This window comes from Rhinopithecus bieti, unplaced genomic scaffold, assembly GCF_001698545.2.
Source record: "Rhinopithecus bieti isolate Rb0 unplaced genomic scaffold, ASM169854v2 scaffold_2453, whole genome shotgun sequence".
Lineage (NCBI taxonomy): Eukaryota > Metazoa > Chordata > Mammalia > Primates > Cercopithecidae > Rhinopithecus > Rhinopithecus bieti.
The window spans coordinates 5,629,441-5,649,881 of record NW_016804447.1 but is presented as its reverse complement, the minus strand read 5'-3'; the positions used below and the strand labels follow the sequence as shown (position 1 = coordinate 5,649,881).

Sequence of the window (20,441 nt, the reverse complement as noted above, 5' to 3'; positions counted from 1 at the left end):
GCCAGGATGGTCTCGATCTCCTGACCTCGTGATCCGCCCGTCTCGGCCTCCCAAAGTGCTGGGATTACAGGCTTGAGCCACCGCGCCCGGCCGATAGATATTCTTTAACAAGTTATTTAACCTCTCCAAGTCTTAGATTCTTCATATAAAACAAAGGTAACTATCTCATTAAATTAAAAACACACTTCTTTTTCTTCTTCTTCTTTTTTTTCTTTTTTGAGACAGAGTCTCACTCTGTTGCCCAGGCTAGGGTGCAGTGGTGATGTCAGCTCACTACAACCTCCACCTCCTGGTTTCAAGCGATTCTTGTCCTTCAGCCTCCCAAGTAGCTGGGATTATAGGCATGCACCACCACACCCAGCTAATTGTATTTTTAGTGGAGATGGGTTTTCATCATGTTGCCCAGGGTGGTCTTGAACTTCTGAACTCAGGTGATCTCCGCCTTGGCTTCCCAAAGTGCTAGGATTATAGGTGTGAGCCACCATGCCCAGCCTTTTTTTTTTTCTTTTTTTTTTTTGTGAGGTGGTGTCTTGCTCTGTCACCCAGGCTAGGGTACAGTGGTTCGATCATGGCTCACTGCAGCCTTAAACTCCAGGCCTCAAGGGATCCTCCTGTCTCAGCCTCCCAAAGTGCTGGGATAACAGGCATGAGCCACTATGTGCAGTCAGTAACACATTTCATTAACACTGTTTTCTACACTTGTGTGTATGTGTATGTATATAATTCTATGCATCTAGACAGAGATCATGCAAAGAACAGTGACTAATACATAGTAGAGACTCACTAACAATTAGTTTCTTTTCTCCTTCCCTTGGTGAAAGTACTTGGTAAAGATGAAGGAAATATAAAAATATATTACTTTTATTTCAGTAAGCAGAAGGAAAAGAAAAGCCAAAACAGCAAGATAAATGAAGAGGGGGAGGGTTAGTACCATATATTTCCTGGTTCATGAATGTGTATGAGACTGTGGCCTGATATTAACCCCAAATTCCAAAGCCAGTCCCATTGGGTATATTCATAAATGCATCTAACCGTTCAGTGACCACACAATAAATGTGTAAATTCAGTTACCTTGCTGATTATGTGCCCATTTGCAAGCACACCCTCCTCTGAAAACCTTGGCACTGGAAATATAGCCAATAATAAAATTGTCTAAATAGATAATATTTCTTGCTTACTTACTGACAGTCAGTAAGGTTTTTAATTCCATGCCTGTGAACCACTGCGGGTCTCCTCGAAGCCTAGGGCACTGCTTAAACTCTGTAGTTCAAAGTAAAAGCTTTGCTACTAGATAATGACATCGATTAAACCATTTTTATTTATAAATCAGAAGCAATAACTAGTATTTCTACCTACCTCTTTCCCAGCTGTTAGATAAATGTAGATATTCTTCACAGGATGAGGAACAAGTTTGTAGAAAACAGGTGTCTCTTCTTTAATTTCATAGATAACCTCTGGACAATTTGAAGTCAAATTCTCACCAAGAATAACCTATTTTTTTTTTTCAAAAAGAGAAACATGATTTCTATTTAATACTTTTCTTTTCTTTTTTTTTGAGACGGAGTCTCGCTCTGTCACCAGGCTGGAGTGTAGTGGCACGATCTTGGCTCACTGCAACCTCTGCCTCCCAGGTTCAAGCGATTCCACTGCCTCAGCCTCCCGAGTAGCTGGAACTATAGACGCACTTCGCCCGGCTAATTTTTTTAGTAGAGATGGGGTTTCACTATGCTGGCCAGGATGGTCTCAATCTCCTGACCTCGTGATCCACCAGCCTCGGCCTCCCAAAGTGCTCGATAACAGGTGTGAGCCACTGCGCCCAGCCTCTATTCAATACTTTGAATAGCAGGATAGCGAAAATTGTAGCTTAATCATAAAGCTACATCCTTTTTCACTCACTACAAATACCGCCTAAGGTACCATGCTCCTTAATCAACCCTCCCACATCTCAGTCCTCAACAAGGCTGGTAATAACAAGCAGAGTATTTCTTCTTTTGTAAGGGCAAAGGCATAAAAAATGAACAAACAAAAAAAGCCGCTCTTCAGGGCTGGGGTAGTATCCTCATATGTGGAAGCTGCCTGACCACAATTTCTGACCATGTCTGGCCCTATAGGAAGCCACAAGTGACAGCTTCATTAGTGCTGTCTCAAGAGAGACTGGAAATTAAAGGAAGTAGCTCCCACATGTATTTGCACAGGATACTCTGATCGTCACCCCGTTAGAAGTGACCCAGATTAACGTGGCAGATACAGACAAGTAGGTTTGTGTTCACATATAAAATATACGCAAGTGTGACTCAGTGCTCAGTGGTTTTGAAATTGGACACACCTGAGCTTCATCCATCTTCAGTCAACAAACATCTACCAAACACCCATTATGCACCCAGCACTGTTCTGGGTGTTTGAAAAACGGCAGTGAACAAAATGGGGAAGGGAGAGCTCCTGACCTCATAGAACTTAAATTCTTGTGTGTGTGTGGTGGGGTGAGCAACTTAATAAGAAAAAAGCAAATTACAAAATATAGTGGGGTTAGGGGTTAAGAGAATATTATGTTCAGGGTAGGTATCACTGAAAAGGTGGCATTTATTTAGACTTGCAGGAGATGAGTTATTTTCATACTTGAATGAAACATGTTCTTAAAAGCAGCCCTGCCAGTGCAAAGAAACTAAAATGGGAGGAGGTCAGAGTGGCTTCAGTGGAGAGAGGTAGAGGAGTGAACAATAAGATAGTAAGATAACAGGGGAAGGATAATCAAGGATCTTGTGGGCCTGTGTAAAAAACCTGCTTTTTACTGTAGATGAGAGAGAGGAGGCCATGGTCATGAGTCGAGGAGCAAGAGGAGATGGTGAGAAGACGGGGTTTGAAGGGTGGGTATGAAGACCCATCAGGAGACTCTAATCCTACAGTGCTAGAGAAGTACAATGGTGGCTTAAGCTTGGGTTTGCATCCTGCCTCCATCCTTTAAGTAGCTGCACTACTTTGAACTAGTAACTTAATCTCCCTGGGCCTCAATTTCCTCATCTCTAAAATGGGGCTAATAGTGCCTTCCTTATTACAGTTTTGTAAGGATTAAATAAGAACTATGAAAGATGCTTAGCACATAATCAATAGTCAATAGATAATAATCTGTTACTAGATTGCAAGTTCCCTTTGGGCAGGGACCATGTTTTCTTTTTTTTTTTTTTTGAGATGGAGTCTTGCTCAGTTGCCCAGACTCGAGTGCAGTGGTGCGATCTTGGTTCACTGCAACCTCTGCCTCCCAGGTTCAAGCCATTATCTTGCCTCAGCCTCCTGAAGAGCTGGGACTACAGACATGCGCCACCATGCCCAGCTAATTTTTGTATTTTTAGTAGAGACGGGGTTTCACCATGTTGGCCAGGCTGGTCTCGAACTCCTGACCTCAGGTGATCCACCGCTTCTGCCTCCCAAAGTTCTGGGATTACATGTGTGAACCACCGTGCCTGGCCTGGGACCATGTCTTAATCACCTTTGTACCTAACCTTTAATCATCTTTGTACCTAACACAATTTGTACCCACTACTTTGAAAAGTGAAGGCGTTCAACATTTTGTCAGTCTGAACACATCCAGATAGATTATCTATATATATCTCCACCACTGTAGATATCAGCTACATTGGAAGCGTGGTTTGAAAAGAAAAATTTGGCACCTGAGATTCTTTTTGGACAAAGTCTACTTCACACATCTACTAATCAATAATATGTCTATACCCACATATCCTGATGGCAGTTAGGTATCTGCTGTTTAGCCAAAGGCTTCTTATCAATTTTGCACACAGAGCAACTTCCTGCATTCATTTTCCCTTTCCAGGGCCTGGGCCTGGGTCTAGCTTTGCCCAGCGACTCAGTGACTTCCTTCTATCATCTCCTTGGGTCAAGCCCAGGTGGATTTTGTGCAAATAGTGGCTCACCTGAAGCCCTTGGACTGCTCACCAAATTCAGCAGCAGCTTTGTAAAAGTCAATGTCACTAACCAAACATATGAAATATGACTTCTTAAAAGCTCTTTTTAAAACAGAAGCAGTTAGGTCCTAAGGGAGGTGGGAAAGGTGTGTGTCTCAAGTCATTTTAAAATGACTTTATAGCTGCACTATCCAATATGACAACCACTAGCCACATAATGGCTATTTAAATTTACATTTACTTAAAAATTTAAATTTAATTAAAAACACTAGCAACATTTCAAGTGTTCACTAGCTACCTGTAGTGACTGGCTACCATATTGGAGAGTGCAGATGTAGAACACTTCTATCATCACAGAAAGTTCTCTTGGCCAACACTGCTCTACAGAATCCTGTAAGCGGAGCCAAGGGACAGGCACTGACCAAGGTATGGGCTTGCCAGGATTTGCCATCTCTAATTCATTAGCTGTATTAATCAGCTCAGATTCAGTTGATCTGGTTCTGGAAAGAAGTTGTATAAGCAAAGAGAAACAGGAAGCCAGTTTTTTGTTGTTTTTTTTTTTAAAAAAAAAACAAACATTGATAGAAATATTCTCAAGGAAGGGTCAAGAAAAGAGAAGCTGCTGCCCTGGCATCTCTTCAGGAATTCATCATGGCAAAAGCATCATTGGGCAGCATATACCCATAATGTATTCTTGCCAATAAAGGTGAACCTGAATCTAATCAAGTCTTTAGCACTAACTTCCATGTAGCACTAGGAAGCAGGAGTACAGGAACAAGCTAAATGACACCACAAGGAAGCAGAAAGCCAAACACATGGTAAGAGACATTCTATAGGGCAAAGGACCTGGTTTTTCAGTTAAGTTAGTGGCAGGGAATAAAAGTAAGGGAGGAGACTGCTCTAGATAATAGAACAACCAACTTTGGTTTGAGGACTTTGTGCAAATACCAATTTGAAAAAAACCATTTTAAATACTTTTTTTTTTTTTTTTTTTGAGAGGAGTCTCGCTCTGTCGCCCTGGCTGGGGTGCAGTGGCGCGATCTCGGCTCACTGCAAGCTCCGCCTCCCGGGATCACGCCATTCTCCTGCCTCAGCCTCCCGAGTAGCTGGGAATGCAGGCACCCGCCACCACGCCCGGCTAATTTTTTGTATTTTCAGTAGAGACGGGGTTTCACCGTGGTCTCGATCTCCTGACCTTGTGATCCGCCAGCCTCTAAATACATTTTTAAATCAATTGGGAATATTTAGTTACACAGACTGGATAGTAAGTGATCCTAAAGAATGACTGATAATTTTATTAGCTGTGATCATGGCATTATGGTTACAATTATTTAAGAAAATAACTGTAGTTTTTGAGACATACATAACGAAATATGTTGAGGTGAAATGACATTGTGTCTGTGGGGTTTGCTTTAAAATTACAAAGTAAAAACATACTTTACGCCACCACTCATCCATTTTACGCAAATTAGGAGCTGCACTGCAGTATTTATTGGGGGCTTATTTTATTTACTCTTGGAGCATCATTGATACAGATGGGCGGCACCTGGAAAGATCCAGTTGGGTGCAACATTGATTTATTTACTTGGTACCCTGGAAATGAAGCACCAGTATTCTGTCTAGAACTCTGAACTGCGGCAAGGAAGCTTTTCTTTTCCCTTCCCTTCCCTTCCCTGCCCTGCCCTCCCCTTCCTTCCTTCCTCCCTCTCTCTCTTTCTCTCTCTTTCTTTCTTTCATTTTTTTACAAGTTATCAAAAAGTTCTGTGGCCCAGGATTTACCAATCAGTTTCCTGAAAAAGCTACTTAGTGTGGCTTGCACTGAAGCTTGTCCTGATAGCCATAGATGCCGTGTTTAAATTAGTATGTTTCATCAGTGATGGAAGCCAGACCTCTCTAGAAGGTAATTTGGCATCATCTATCAAAATTATAAAGCACATACCCTTGGATCCTGCAGCCCCTCATATAAATATACATATATATATATGTATGCTTGTGTGTATATATGTGTGTGTGCGTGTGTGTGTGTGAAATGATATATATTCATTGTAGCATTATATGTTATAAAGAAAAGATTCAAACAACTTAAATGTCCATCAATAGGGAACTGGTTAAGTAAATATAGTACAAACAAGGGAATACTATTCAGCTATAAAAATAATTAGAAAGCTCTTTGTATTATAGTTAATGTAATATGAAATATGTACATATATTTATAAATACAGACATAGTTACATATACAGGTATTTTTACATATGTAACATATATGTTTACTGTGTTTTATGTTTCAACAAAAGGGAGGAAGAATATCTTCACTCTTTTGCCTGTAGACAGATATAAACTATCTCTGGAAAGATACCCATGAAACTGCTATCATTGGTTGCCTTGGAAGTCAAGAACAGGTGACTTTCACGGAATATTTTCTTGGTTCTTTTGAGTTTTAAACAATATCATTGTATTACCTTAAAAATAAATACATAAAATTTAAATTTAAAATCCTTGAAGGTGAGTCAAATTGTTTTCTTTTGTTAGATTATGCAAACAATGCTCTTCATAATCCTGAGGACAGGACAAGAAGTTTTAGTTTTCACCACAAAGGTCCTAAATGTGCTACACAGAGGGGTGAGGGATTTCTGCCTCTGTGGCCCCTAGAGTCTCATCTCTCTCAGATGAGACAGGACACGTCGGTGTTAATATCGTCTCTCACCTAGCCTGAGCCTCAGCCCACAGGCACTAATGGAACACTTGGACTTTCTAATTGCAAACTTCATGAGAATATCAACACAGAGACAAAAGCCAGCAAGACTGGAGCAAGGGAAACGTTCCTTCCTCAGCTTAGTTTAGGTGGGCAGCCTCGGAAAAAGAACATGATCCGTGAAGCAATGCAGGAAGTAACAATGAGTCACAAAAACCCAAAATGGGTTGAATTTTGCATAAGATAAATCTCATCCAATTGACACACACACTCCTTGGGCACGATGTGGATTTTCATCTTCCAGGATACGACCTTAATATAGATCTAATCTGAAGTCAATCTGAACCTTCTCCATGTGTATGCTTGCATACTTCTTTATCCTTCAAGTCTCCAACATCACCTCCTCTGAGAAGCCTTCCCTGATCACTTCTCCGCTGAACACCTCTGTCACTCTCTACCCATCACTCTGTTTTCTTCATAGCACTTAGCACTATCTAAACTGTCTTTATCGCTGATTAATCCATTTACTTGTTTTCTGTCTTTTTCTTCCCACCAAGAGAGCAGGGGCATTGCCTGTTTTGTTCACCTTTGTATATTCAGCACCCAGAACAGTACCTGGCACATACAAGGTGCCCAATAAATATTTATTAAATGAAAAACGACTCTATTAGCATTCAAGATTTTATAGAGCTCTTCAGCTTTTTCCAGCTGAAGCCTGTGTAGAAAACAAATTTTCTCTGATGGAGAATTTCAGTTCGTGTCAACATATTGTTTCTGTTGACATCCTCCTGCAGCCTCATGGTAGACTATTAACTAGCCTTGGGATTTTTGTTGCATACAAAACTCCTAACGACACTGCTGAAATTAACTGAGTGGAGATTTCAACACCATACAATTGCAAGACAGGTTCAAGACCACCCACGGGAAGGATACCACGGTGAGGAAAATGCGGGGGGAGAAAACAAAAGACTATTTTTTTTTCTTTAAGATTACCATGAGATGGAAAAGCCACAGGTGTTCAAAAAGCTATAATATTTTATGCCAAATTTAATTTCCTATGCCTCACTCTGTGGGGCTAACTAGTTGAAGGGCAAATAAGCCAACCCTTTCATTTATTATTATTTTTTTCCATAAGCAGTTTCTGAGAAATGCTGGGAAGGAGACTTAAACCACACACACACACACACAAGTGCACACACACATATGCACGTGCATGCCTGCATACACATACACATGCATGCCTGTGCACGCGCGCATGCTCACACACACACGCACACACAGGAGAAAGCAAGGGAAGTATTTAATGTGCCTCAGTAGTTAGGAGTAACAAAGATGAAATATAAAAGTTAAGGCAAATTTGTCTTTTGTTTCCAATCTACTTGTTGCAGCGTAGATAGTAAGAGAAGCATACAGTCTCAACCACAGGTTCTAGATTTGTGGATTATATGGGAGCAAAAGTTTCAAATTGGGGAGTCCCTGCAAAACTCATAAATTGGAATTAATGAGGTAGGGAGAATTTGAAGTAGGCTTCACATGACATCCTAAACGGCCCACCAATGAACCCACTTCCAAGTTTTGACACTTCCTGCTGTTTTAACTTTTTGGTCTGTTAGCTCAGTCATCCCCACCACCACCACTTCCGGTCCCAGGTCCTGTTCTAGGTTCCCCAAGTTCTCCTATTCCTTATTTGAACACTTTCTGGGTATATAGTAGAGCTTGTCTTTACAAAAGATTTTTTTCTCTTAAACGTTCATTCAAAAACTTTAATAACCACAGTCAAGGCAGACTCTTTAGGTAGTACAGAGATTTTGCTTCTGTTTGAATTCAGACAGAACTTTTTGGAGCTGGTTTAATTTTGCTGTGATTTGAATAAACGAAATCCACCGATGGGGCCGTGTGCAGGGGCTCATGCCTGTAATCCCAGCTCTTTGGAAGGCGTAGGTGGGAGGATTTCTTGAGCCTAGGAGTTTGAGACCAGCCTGGGCAACATGGCAAAACCCTGTCTATACAAAACCTTAGCCAGGTGTGGGGACATAGGTCTGTAGTCCCAGCTACCCAAGAGGCTGAAGTGGGAGAATCACTTAAGCCCAGGAGGCAGAGGTTGTAGTGAGCCGAGACTGCACCACCGCACTCCAGCCTGGGCAACAGAGTCAGACCTTGGCTCAAAAAAGAAAAAAATAAATAAGTAAAAGAAAGAAAGCCATTAAGTGGGAGTAGAGTTTTTTGAGGGTCACATAGGTAACCAGTCTGACCTCAAGCACATAGGAAATACCTCAAGACTGGATATGGGGACAAGATAGAGCTGTGTGATATAGCTTCCTGTATCCTGAACCCTACTACAGTCCCTGGGAGGTCAGGAAGACACTAGTCTTTACTGATGAAACCATTCAAAACAGCAACTGGAATACAGAATCCCTGTCTTTCCTACAAAGGAGTGACTGGGGTAAAGCTGGGGCCCCAAAGGAGATTCAGAGACCCCCATGAATTATGTGCGGCTCTGAGAGGAACGGGCTCTGCACGCAGCTGGGTTGCTAGGAGGCCATCCCCAAATAGGAACAAACTAAACCACAAGGTTTCTGGCCCCTTCTCATGAAACCTCAAACATCTGCATCTTGGTATCAACCCTTATACTCCAGTATTAGGAAGAAATATAACAAAAACCAGCTCCTCAAACTCTACTAAGCTCTGTAAGAGTTAATGCAGTTTAGTTGGGGGATAGAAGCTCCGGCTCTGGACAGATTATTTTGGTTCAGAGCACCTTGAACAAGATACCTAACCTCTCAAGGCTTTAGGTTTTTTCATTTATAAAGTGGTGGAGGTGAGGGTATTGACTGGTAAGGATTAAACCAGTTAACCCGTGCAGATGCTGGTTCTAACGTCCAGCACACAGGAAGCGCTCAGAAATGTTAGCGATTATTCTTCCTTGCCCATTGCCTTCTTATCTTTTATGCTTACAAGAAAGGTTAATGGGCATGCATAAAGTTACAAATTTCAAATTTCATGCATATTCTGTTATTACTTATTTTACCACCTGGAAAAGCTCAAAATACGCAATTCTGCCTCTGAAATAAGGACAATTTTCTAGAGGCAACAGAGTCAGCTCAAAGGAATCCAAACCACGTGATAGGCTATACTATCATCTGGAGAAAGGCTTGGGTGTGTGTTTACCAAAATGCATACGTTGTGCAACATGTGAAATGTGAATTCCGCAAAGCTGAGTTCAGTGTGACCATACTTTTCAGCTGATCTCAGTGGAGATGCTGACGACTGAAAAAAATCCAGCATGCAATCATGTTCCGAAAGGAAGCAGGATGGGGAAATAACGGCGGGGGGGTGACAAGACATAACTCACCTCACCACCATGGAACTGTACACTGATCAAATAAAAGAGCAGATTAGATGCTCTCAAAGGACGCTTTGAGTTCTAAATTCCTTCTATTTCCCCAAAATCTTATAAAGGGACTTAGGTCTAAAGGCAAGAGAAGGAGGACAGTAAAGGTACTGGCATACTATAACCTTTAGTTTCTTCACAGATCATCAGTGAAATCTTACCTTTGGAGGTAATGCCGTCTTCCTTGGAAAATGTGTGTCTTTAAAGATACTTTTAAAGTGATCCGGTATCTTAGCTTAAGTTCAAAATAATGTACCCAAATAATAGAATATGATATAGTTATTTAAAAATACTATTTACAAAAGGTTTACAATAACATTTTAATATAAGCATTTTCCCTCACTAACTGAAGAAAAGGATGCAAAAATGGGATGCAAAAGCCGACCTCAACTACATAAATAGAGAATCCAAAATGCTGACAGTAGTCGCTTCTGCACAACACAATTAGGGGTAATTTTTTATTTGCTGTCCTCTCACCCCCCACAACTCTGAAACTTTTTACATGGGCATATATTACCTTTACAATAAGGAAAAATTATCTAAACATGAAGCTTAAAATTACACCAAATTATATTACAACTCATAGAATTTGCAGAGACTTAAGAAGCCAGGTTTTTACTGGTGGTGGTAAAAAACAGCAATTGGGCTCCAACTGCTGTTTCCTGACTCTCATTCAACAAGGTATACACAACTGTGCCTGGCTCATGTCAAAATGCCGTCAACTCATGATCACTCAGAAACTGGAGTCAGGCTGTGGCTGATCCGAGCCCTCTTTCTACTCCTCCTCCTACTGTCTGCATTGGGTTGAGTTTTGTTTTTTGCTGCTCATTAGTTCCCCCACGCTGTGGCTTAAGGAGCCAAGCTTGTGTCTATCAGTGTTCATCCTTTCTAACAGTTCTGGTGACAAGCCTTGGCAAGGGAGACGCTCAAAGCTTCTGAATAAAGGGATTTGGGGATTATCAGTAGCTTCCAAATTATCCGCCCGATCCTGGGTCTTCAGGATTCTGGGTAAATTCAGGGGCTACATCCAAGAATCTGTACACAGGATATAGAAGAGAGGCTTGGGCGTTACTGAGCTGCCCTAGGGAGCCTGGCGGGCCAAGTCAGCTCAAGTGCATCCCTCACACCTTTCTCCTGAGGGAGAGAACTTCTCTCTTATTGGGAGCTTGGGGGTGGGTGTTAATTCCCAAGAAGTTACCATGCCAGTGAGGTGTTCCCTCAGTCAGATGGTCCGCCTTCTTCTCAGGCTGGGACTCCTTCCTGAGCCTCTAGGAAACCTGACTCACCCCAGGAGCATATGTCCCCTGCCAGGGCATGGACCCCTATCCCCATGTCTCCCACGTGTCCCCCAGAATCCTCAGAGAGTAGTCCCCATGTCTGCAGCAGAGGTCGCAAAGTCAGTGTAGCATAAGGGATCTTAGTGCAGTCTCTGAAGTCATTCCAGGTTCAAATCCCTGCTCTGCCCCTGTGTGACCTTGAGCAACATCATCCCATTTCTCTGGGGCTTGATTCCCTCATCAGTAAAATGGGAATAGTGGGCCTGCCCCGTTGTGTCATGGGGAGGACTGAATTCATTAGAAGATATAGAGTCCCTTGGCATCTAGGAAGCACTGTGTAAACATTAGCAGTCACAAAACAAACAACAAAAAGCTGCCTTTGTTATTCAAACCTTAAAAAAACAAGGGGCCACACAGGTAGCTTCTGAATGGGTACCCCATACAGACCCTGAGGTGAGCGAGACTTCGAGACTTCGATCGTGGCCTCCTCAGCAGCATGAAGTTGCAGCTTGGTCTCACTCCCTCGTTGCCACATCTCTAGAAGCTAGCCAGCCGCATGCAGGCTGCTGGGTGAACACACAGGACAGGCAACACCAGGCCGTCCCATGGGGAACTATTTACAGACGAGTGTTCCTTCACCTCCAATTCACCATGTAGCAGTTTGGTTGGCTCGGCTTTGGGGAAACAGTGTTCTTGTCAAAACATCCATCAAAAACATCCCAAATCTGAAGAGATAATTGGTAAGGAGGCCCAGAAAGGCTTGATGGAAACTCCTGCCAGGCAAATGGGTCCAATAAGCCTGACCACGTTGGTGGAGCTACAGATGTCACCCAGTGACTTGTGTAGAATGATGGATGGGTATTTACCCTTCCCCAGGAAATAAAGCTAACACAACAGGAAAGATGATCAATGTATATTTTAAAAGAATGTGTATACAAACAAACTCCCTCCCATATGTTACTGGGTTTCCTCCAAAGAAAACAGATTAAATCAAATGCCTACCAGGCACTCAGCACTGTATTAGGCGGTGGGAATTCATGGCCCCCTTCTCATGAGGCTTAAAATCAAGTTGGGAAGGCAACACAAACGCCAGTGAAAAGGTGAGGTCTCCAGGCAAGACATTTGGAATGAGCCACAAGAATGACATAGATCATGAGTAGTTCAGGAAATGAGAGGGGAGCAAGGTCACTCCAGGCCTAGATGTCATCAAAGAGGAGGTGGGGTTTGAGCTGAGCCAGAGTATAGATACATAAGGTGCTGTAAATAAGAGAAAAAACAAAAAAGCATTTCAGGCTGGAAGTACAGTATGAGCAAAAGTGTGGAAACAGGATCATATTTGGAAATAGGATCAAACAGGAGCAAATAAATAGGTTTGACTTAGGGATGGGGGTGGTGGGGAATACGTGTGCAGAAGACATAATTAGAGACTATCAGAAGAGGAAGGGGTTTTTCTGGGTTGTCTAGTAGAACTGTATTTTACTGGTAAAGAAATGGAGGCTCAGAGAGGTTAAGCAACTCACCTAAAGTCACACAGCGAGTTATCTGTGGGAGATCAGTTGAGGGAAACAGATCTACCATTATTACAACTAAGAATCTGAGCTGCGAGTAAATGGATGGCTGCAGAGAGGCCAAGGAATCTCAGTCTTTAGTCATAGAAATGGTGCAGTTCCCAACCATGAATGTTGCTGGAGAACACAGAGGGTCTTCAATACATGTTTGCTGATGACATTGATAAGATGACCGCTAGATAACTTCAGACAAGTCATTTGGTATCTCTGATTTTATTTTCTCCTCCTGCCCTCTTCCCTCTCATCAGTGAATAAAAACCTGCACTTGACCAGGGTATATCCATACAGTGGGGAAAAAATAGTCCTCTGAGATAAAAGTCAAGAGGAGTCTCAAAGGATTTTAGATCTCTAACCTCTCTGTGGTGTATGTGGGTACAAAGGGCAGAAAACAAACCCCCTCTGTGGGTGGTAAGTGGGCTGGAGGGAAGGAACACCTGTTTTTAATTCTTTTCAAGCCCTATAATCTCTACTCTCTTTCAAGTTGTGAGAAATCAGGTGCTTTGTCCATTTCCATGATAAAGGAGCTAGAACTAAAAGGTTACATGTCTTGGGAAGGTGAGTCAGGGTTGGGGTAGGGACCAGACCTCCATTTACCTCACCCAGGTGGCTTATGAGTAAGGAAGGAAAAATATCTTGGCACACTCCTGGGCAGCAAGGTAGCTGATACTTCATTACATGGCTATGGGGCGTTCTTACATACAGAATTCCAGATTTTCTTCCAGGCCATTTCTGGGGGTCTTTAAGGAGTTCACAAAGTTCTTGGTTTGGTCTCATGGATAACCCAGAAGCATTAAAAAAAATTTTTTTTTAAAGCACAAAATATCACTATTAAAATAGACATTTGAAGAAGGCACAGAAAACCAACCTTAAGTAACTGGCCATCTCCAGTCCCCAAGAATAAAACAGTCCTGTTCATTACCACGGTGCCATAAACGGATGTCAGGTCGGAATGGATCAAGGTAGATGATGCGATTGGTTGGACTCTTTCAGGTTGATCCCCTTCTTTCTGAACATGCACACAAACGCACAAAAAAATAATAATAGTTTTTAACAATGATACTTCTCATTATACTGATAAAATGTCACTCATGTCCTCCTAGGCAGGATCCCACTTCTGGGCCCCACATATATTTTCTTAGACAAGATTCCCCGAGAGCAACCTTTCATTACCTTGCAAAATCACCATACCTGCCCAACCAAAGAAAGCCCCTGTTTACTGTGTATGAACAGGTATTGAATGCCAAAGCGAGCTGGCCATCTATTTAACACCCCCCAGCTGATATATGAAGCTGAATTCCACTTTAGTGCCAAGAGACAGCCCACCGCTGAATTGGGAGGCAGACTATCTCATACTTGGCTGTTTTCAAAATCCTGCCGCCAATTCATTTTAGCTAGGCGTTGGTTTCTGTGAGGTTAAACACAAACATTTCCCAAGATGTGACACGGACGATCCTATTGGGTGTGACGGCAGAAAGGAGTGATTCTAGATTTACCAAAAGGGACCACAGGAAGCCTGAAGACAGGGTAGCTAACTTGGGGGGTGAAAAGGCAGACACAGTCATGGACGATGGATAGGATCGAGCCACAGAGCTAAGGAGGAACCAAGTCGAAGGGCTGGCCCTGGTGCTATGCTTTTAAAGGGGAAAACAAAAAGTCTAACTCCCAAGCTGAAGGCATTTAAATTGTCTGAGGCTCTGAGCACATGTAATCACATGCTTGGTCCTGATCATTAAATAAAGCCCCTCTTTAAACCCAGAGCAGACAGAGTGTTGACCAAAATGTCTTTTTCTTTTTTGTTTAAAAGGAATGAAGTGCTTTATGCTGCGTCCTGCCTTCAACGACAGGAAACTGAGTTTGTTACACAAATCTCTGGAAGATATGGAGCTAGGAAGAGCCGTTGCTGTCTGCAGCTACTGAACACAGTGTGATAGCACACTTTATCTGCCAGAGCTCAGTTCCCAACTGTACTAAGGTTTTTAAAGGCACGTTGAAGTTGCAGCCAGCGAACTTCAGTAAGCAACACAGCAACTCCTAAAAATCGCCCTATCTGGGGAGGGGAGGTAGCCACGCAGAGGCTAAGACTTATTAACTTCATTATATTATTGCCAACAGTGTTTACATCTTTCGATTTATGTCTTATTAAATATTCATTATTTTTAAACCCACCAAGTTTCATTAACATCTAAACTAAATGGATTATGGGCTAAATTGATTTCTGAAGCCTTTAAAGTGCCGTCTATATTTCTTTGTTGCAGTTGCGCTGCAAGGAAAAGATAAGCTAGCCAGGATTTGTCCAATGTCCTGATCACTTTTCAAGGAAAAGATGTCGTAACCTAAGAGAAGGCGACGTTTTTGCATAAAATATTCTATAGTGAACTCGGTTTAAGAAGATTTGGGGAAAGCTCATTAGAGGTTTTTTTTTCTTTCTTGTTGAAAGATACTTTTCATGCAATATGGGAAGATGAGGAGCTGTCCTGTGAAAATTGAAGTTAAGGAAAAAAAATTCTCTGTGGGTCTAAGGATTGGAACAATAGATCACTGTTTAGATAAGGAAGCCTCATGACCATGAGCAGAAAAAGAAAAGTCGGATGACCTCTAGGATTAAAAAAATAAGTAAAACCATGCCACACATCTTGCTTTAAAATAAATCCAGAATTGTTCAAATGTAAGACCAGCTGACCATGCCTGTTATTTTTATTAAATATCTGAGCACTGCAGAGAGGCTAACGTGGAGAATAGGGCATCATCTCTGCCTGGGTATCCAGAATGTTCTAATACCACTATTTCTGGCTAGAGGACTCCACTCCCTTCATCTCACAACACAGAAAAAGTAATGGATGTGGACTGCAGATTATCCACAAGGACCAGATGGGACAGTGTACATCTAGGTCTGGTATACAGTAGGTGCTTAATACTGTACCTGTTCTAATTCACCAAGAACCATGGGTAGTCTTTCCTGAGGTGGGATGAGAGATCCTGTTTGTGAAAGACTGGCTCCAAGAAACCAGAGGCAGCTCAAAAGCTGAAAGGGAACAAGGAGAAATCCATCCCAAATTACCATCTAACCTTTCCCGGTGTCCTTCTCTGATTTCTGGCTGCCCTCAACAATTGTAGTTTTTTCAAAGTAAGTCCGGGATCAATAGTATAGGTAACTGAGGCAAGAGGATCGCTTGAGGCCAAGAGTGGAGACCGGCCTGGGCAACATAGCAAGACCCCCATCTCTATAGAAATGAAAAATTAGCCAGGTGTGTGGCACACATTTGTTGTCCCACCTATTTAGGAGGCTGAGACAGGTGGATCGCTTGAGTCCAGGAGCTTCGGGTTACAGTGAGCTATGATTGAACCACTGCACTCCAGCCTGGACAACAAAGTGAGACCCTACCTTAAAAAAAAGTAATAGGTAAGTGGTGCAGCCATTAAATCAACATTCTCAAACTTGAGAGAACACCTGGCACTCGCTGACATTTAAGCTTGGTTCTCTCACTCACTGTGTGACCTGGGCAATTAATTTAACCCTGTTAGGGGTTAGTTTTCTAAACTATCTAATAAGGCTGATGTGTCTGATTGGCAGGGCGGTTACGAAAAAGATATGATAATAGTAATAATAATAACAATACCAGCTAACATGTATTAATACTTACTGTGTGCTACTTGAAGTATTTTATCATGTTACCTAATGAAAGCAGTATAGCATAGAGAGCCAGCCAGACCACCTAAGTTTGACTCCTGGCTCTGTCACTCTTAGCTAAGTAATTTTGTACATGTGATTTAATCTCTCTGTGACTCAGTTTCCTCCTCTATATGGTGAAATGATAAGAGCACAGACTTTTTATGCCACAGACTTTTTATGAGGACTGAATGAGTTTGTGCGTAAGCCTCACTAAAGCTTAGAACAGTGTTTGGCACACAGCAACACAAAACCCATGCTTGCTATCATTACTTCATTTAAAAAGTTACTGTCACACCCATGGCAGTTATTTCCTCTTTGCCAGGAAGAACCCTAATTTTGTTCAGATAGCAATGAACCCAAGCCTGGTGGAAGCTATCACTGGGCCAAGCCAAATGGCAACTCCATTCCCTATCGCCAGACACTGACTTTCCTAACCCTGAGAGCTGAGGGTGGCCATGTGGCCCAGTCCTGGGCAGGGAAATGTAAGAAGTCCACTGGAAGGATTTCTGGGAATAAGTTTCCTCCTTGATAACAGAAGGCTCTTGAGGAGAACCCGTTTGCCCTCTTCCCTCACTTCCTCTGGAATACAGTTGTGTTATCTCATCATGTGTAGACTCGTGGCAACTATTCTGTTTCCATGAGATTCAAGATGAAGGACAGAAAGAAACATGCTACGATTGGTGCAGGGAAAAGAAAAGAGATTCTACGTTCCTAGAGACACCACTGAGCCACAGACCTCCAACTTTTAAACACTTGACTAAGTTAACAATAGTTGCCATGGTTTAAGCCACCGTCAGTTGGGTTTTCTGCTACTTGGAACCAAAAGCAAGTCACTGTTTAAGAAATGACAATCGCAACTTGTTGGAGCAGACACTAAAGTGCAGTTCTTCCTCAGCTGCAGGGACCATGACGTGGACAAGTGCTTGTTCCTCTCACCAGCCTGGAAGACCCTGGCCACAGTCAGGATTTTGTAGCCAATTACAACAGCGAGCCTGGAAGAAAATAGGAGAGGAGGCTTGGACCTCATGAAAACTCTAGGGGCTGCTCTGGCTGAATGGAAATGGATTCTTTTGTGCTGGAAACAAACAGAAATGGACAGGTCCCTGTGAATGGGAAAAGGAACCCTTTGAATGGCTTTCTTATGCTTATTGCGGCAAATGAAAACAAAAGAAAGACAGGCTCCAGAGAAACGTCCTCACAAAAGTGAGGTTAATACCCAGGGAGCCAGGAAGAAGACGGGGGGAAACAGCGCAGTCAGCCCCCTGTGTCCAGAGATTATTCTTTCTCTCTTTTTTTCCGGCCTATTTTCTATCTTGCCCTTCTCTCCCCTTAGGGCATAATCGCTAATGTTGCTCTCAGCCTATTCTGTCTAGTTTATTACGTGTAATTTATTTCTGAATCCCAGCCTCTGCTTGTTCGTCTATGTGTAACAAGGTTAATGCCTTGTAATGATGCTTTTGCCAGTTCTGCCTTTCATGACAAAATCCAATCTTGATTTCACTCTAAACCTTGTCTCCCCTTTGGGCTTTCTTGGTTCCCTCAGAGTTGTCACTCTGCTTCTCCTTCCTGCCATGTCTAAGCACAACGTCACGCCTACACGTTTGCCGGTTCTAAGAGGGGAACTTTTCTCAGTTGGAGGAGAAAGCTACCTTGGCTCAAATGATGTTTGGGCTGAAAGAGAGAAAGAGCTTTGGGCCTGATATAGCAAACTGGGACCAAAGCTCCTGAGAAGAGGTGTGTGTGTGTTTGTGTATGTGTGTGTGTGTGTGTGTGCAGGGAGTCATGGGCATATTACCAGGAAAACAATTAGACTTCTTTGCAGCTGCTTCATACGATTTTTCATGGACAATAAACACTGCCCCATTGTGCCCTGCACAGCTCCATGGGGTGCCAGTCATGCATTCCAGGGTGTGAAAGGCACCCTCTAGAATTGAGCCACAGCTTGGCCCTGCCTCTACCATGTGAAAGATGGCCCAGCTCATCGAGGTTCAGGCAGGGTGCTCCAGCTTTTGCAGCATCATCGGGAGGGAAGGGGCACAAAACTGGGGCCTCCAGAGCTGGGCACCCAGCAAGAGTCAAGTGTTTTACCCCCAAGGTGCTAAAAAGGATTACTGTATGGTGATTTTACCTTACCAGGTGGGAGGAAATACCAACTGGGTACCGATCAATTTCTTGTACACGATAAAATGCCTTTCTTGGGCAGTTAATTTTATATTCTGTTCCATTTGGGATCCATTTGTTTTGAAGCAGTTTCATCATTTTCTGTTACTCCCCAAGGGGCCCACTTGCCATTAGGAAACCTCTGAAGGAGCCCTGCACCCAAGTTCTGGCCCCTGCTCTGTGCCTTATAGACTGCTTGATTCCAGCAAGTTAAGTCTCCTGAACCTCAGTGACTGTATCTGTAAAATGGACCCAATAATACCACATGCCCTGCCTCTCAGTGTTGTTGTGAGGTCCAGATGAAATCATGTGTTTGAAAATAATTAGATTATTTTTATCCAGCTAGGGAGATGGAAAGGACAACTATTTGCCCAAGTCGGACAGTGATTTTATTAGCCAGGAAGGCTCGGGTTGCTTTTCTCCATTCTCGTGTATACAGTGTTGACCAGGATCTGACTAAGTTATGGCAGCTCTCTCATTGCCTGAAGGAAGAATTTACACTGGGGACTCAAATGATCAAAAGGAGAGGTTTAAAGTGTGCTTAGGGACACAGCTGGGCAGCCTCTAGACCAGGCAAGCATGGTTGGTGTGCAGCACAGCCGTAGGAAGCACGCAAGGTGGTGAAGCTTGTATTTCACCACCTTCTACCCTATCCCCTCCCTCTACGGGCCCCAGTGTCCCCAGCCACCCAAGCTGACCCACCACCAAAGTCCCACTCTCCAAGATTCATCCTTCCTTCTTCCTGCTTTATGTCCCTTCCCCACCCCCACCAAATCTCCTTCTCCTCCCTATGGCTAATTTCAGTTAATTACTTATAAAATGATGACCTGACTCAAATAATTCACAAAAAAGATATGAATGGCAGAGAGTGTGAAAACTGCATTTTCCTAGATTCTTTTTTTTTTTTTTTTAAGACAGAGTCTCACTGTGTCACCCAGTTTGGAGTGCAGTGGCACAATCTCAGCTCACTGCAACCTCCGACTCCCGGGTTCAAGCAATTCTCCTGTCTCAGCCTCCCAAGTAGCTACAGTCAGGCACCACCATGCCTGGCTAATTTTTGTATTTTTAGTAGAGACAGGGTTTCACTATGTTGGCCACGCTGGTCTTGAACTCCTGACCTCATGATCCGCCCACCCTGGCTTCCCAAAGTGTGGGCATTACAGGCGTGAGCTACCGTGCCCGGCCCTAGTTTCTTAGAATTGAAAGAGATTCAGTCCACCAATGCTTTTCCAGGAGGAAATGACTGGCATTCTACATAGGATGGCTCCTCATTATGGGAGCCGTCCTGTGTGATGTGGGACTTTTAGCATTCCTGACTCCTGTCCACAAAGTAGTGCCCTCCATTATGTTGACTACTGTGAAAGTCCCCTCCCCAATATTTCTGAACATCCCCTAAGTAAATGTCATCATCCCCTGTTAAGAACCACTGAAATCTGTGACATGGTTTCAGAGTTGCTGACAAATGGTTACACAGACTTCCCTCTGGCCCTGCTCCCCATCATGGTCAACCACACCACTAATCACCCTCGACTCTTCTTTTTCTGTCACTCCCCACATTCAATACATTAAAAATCTCAGTTGAATTTCCCAATAATCTCAAATTCACCTTCTCTATCTCTACAGGCTGTATTCGGCCTAAGCATCCATTCATTCCCCTCCCGATCTAGTGCAAGAGTATCTTGGTGTCTCCCTTTTAACTTTCAATCTATTCTCTGTCCAGTAGCCAAAGTGATCTTTTAAAATATGAAACAGGTCCTGTTACTCCC

General features: G+C 42.9%; 1 protein-coding gene across 1 annotated transcript in view; it reads right to left on the bottom strand.

Moving 5' to 3' along the window:
* Positions 1 to 20,441, bottom strand: part of PLXNC1 (plexin C1) — a 161,606-nt gene that overhangs the window by 127,001 nt on the left and 14,164 nt on the right. The window contains exons 2-3 of the mRNA XM_017868395.1: positions 13,711 to 13,851; positions 1,357 to 1,491 (exon numbers count right to left, since the gene is read on the bottom strand). Of these exons, the coding sequence (XP_017723884.1) occupies positions 1,357 to 1,491; positions 13,711 to 13,851 (276 nt within the window). The remainder of the gene's footprint in view (positions 1 to 1,356; positions 1,492 to 13,710; positions 13,852 to 20,441) is intronic.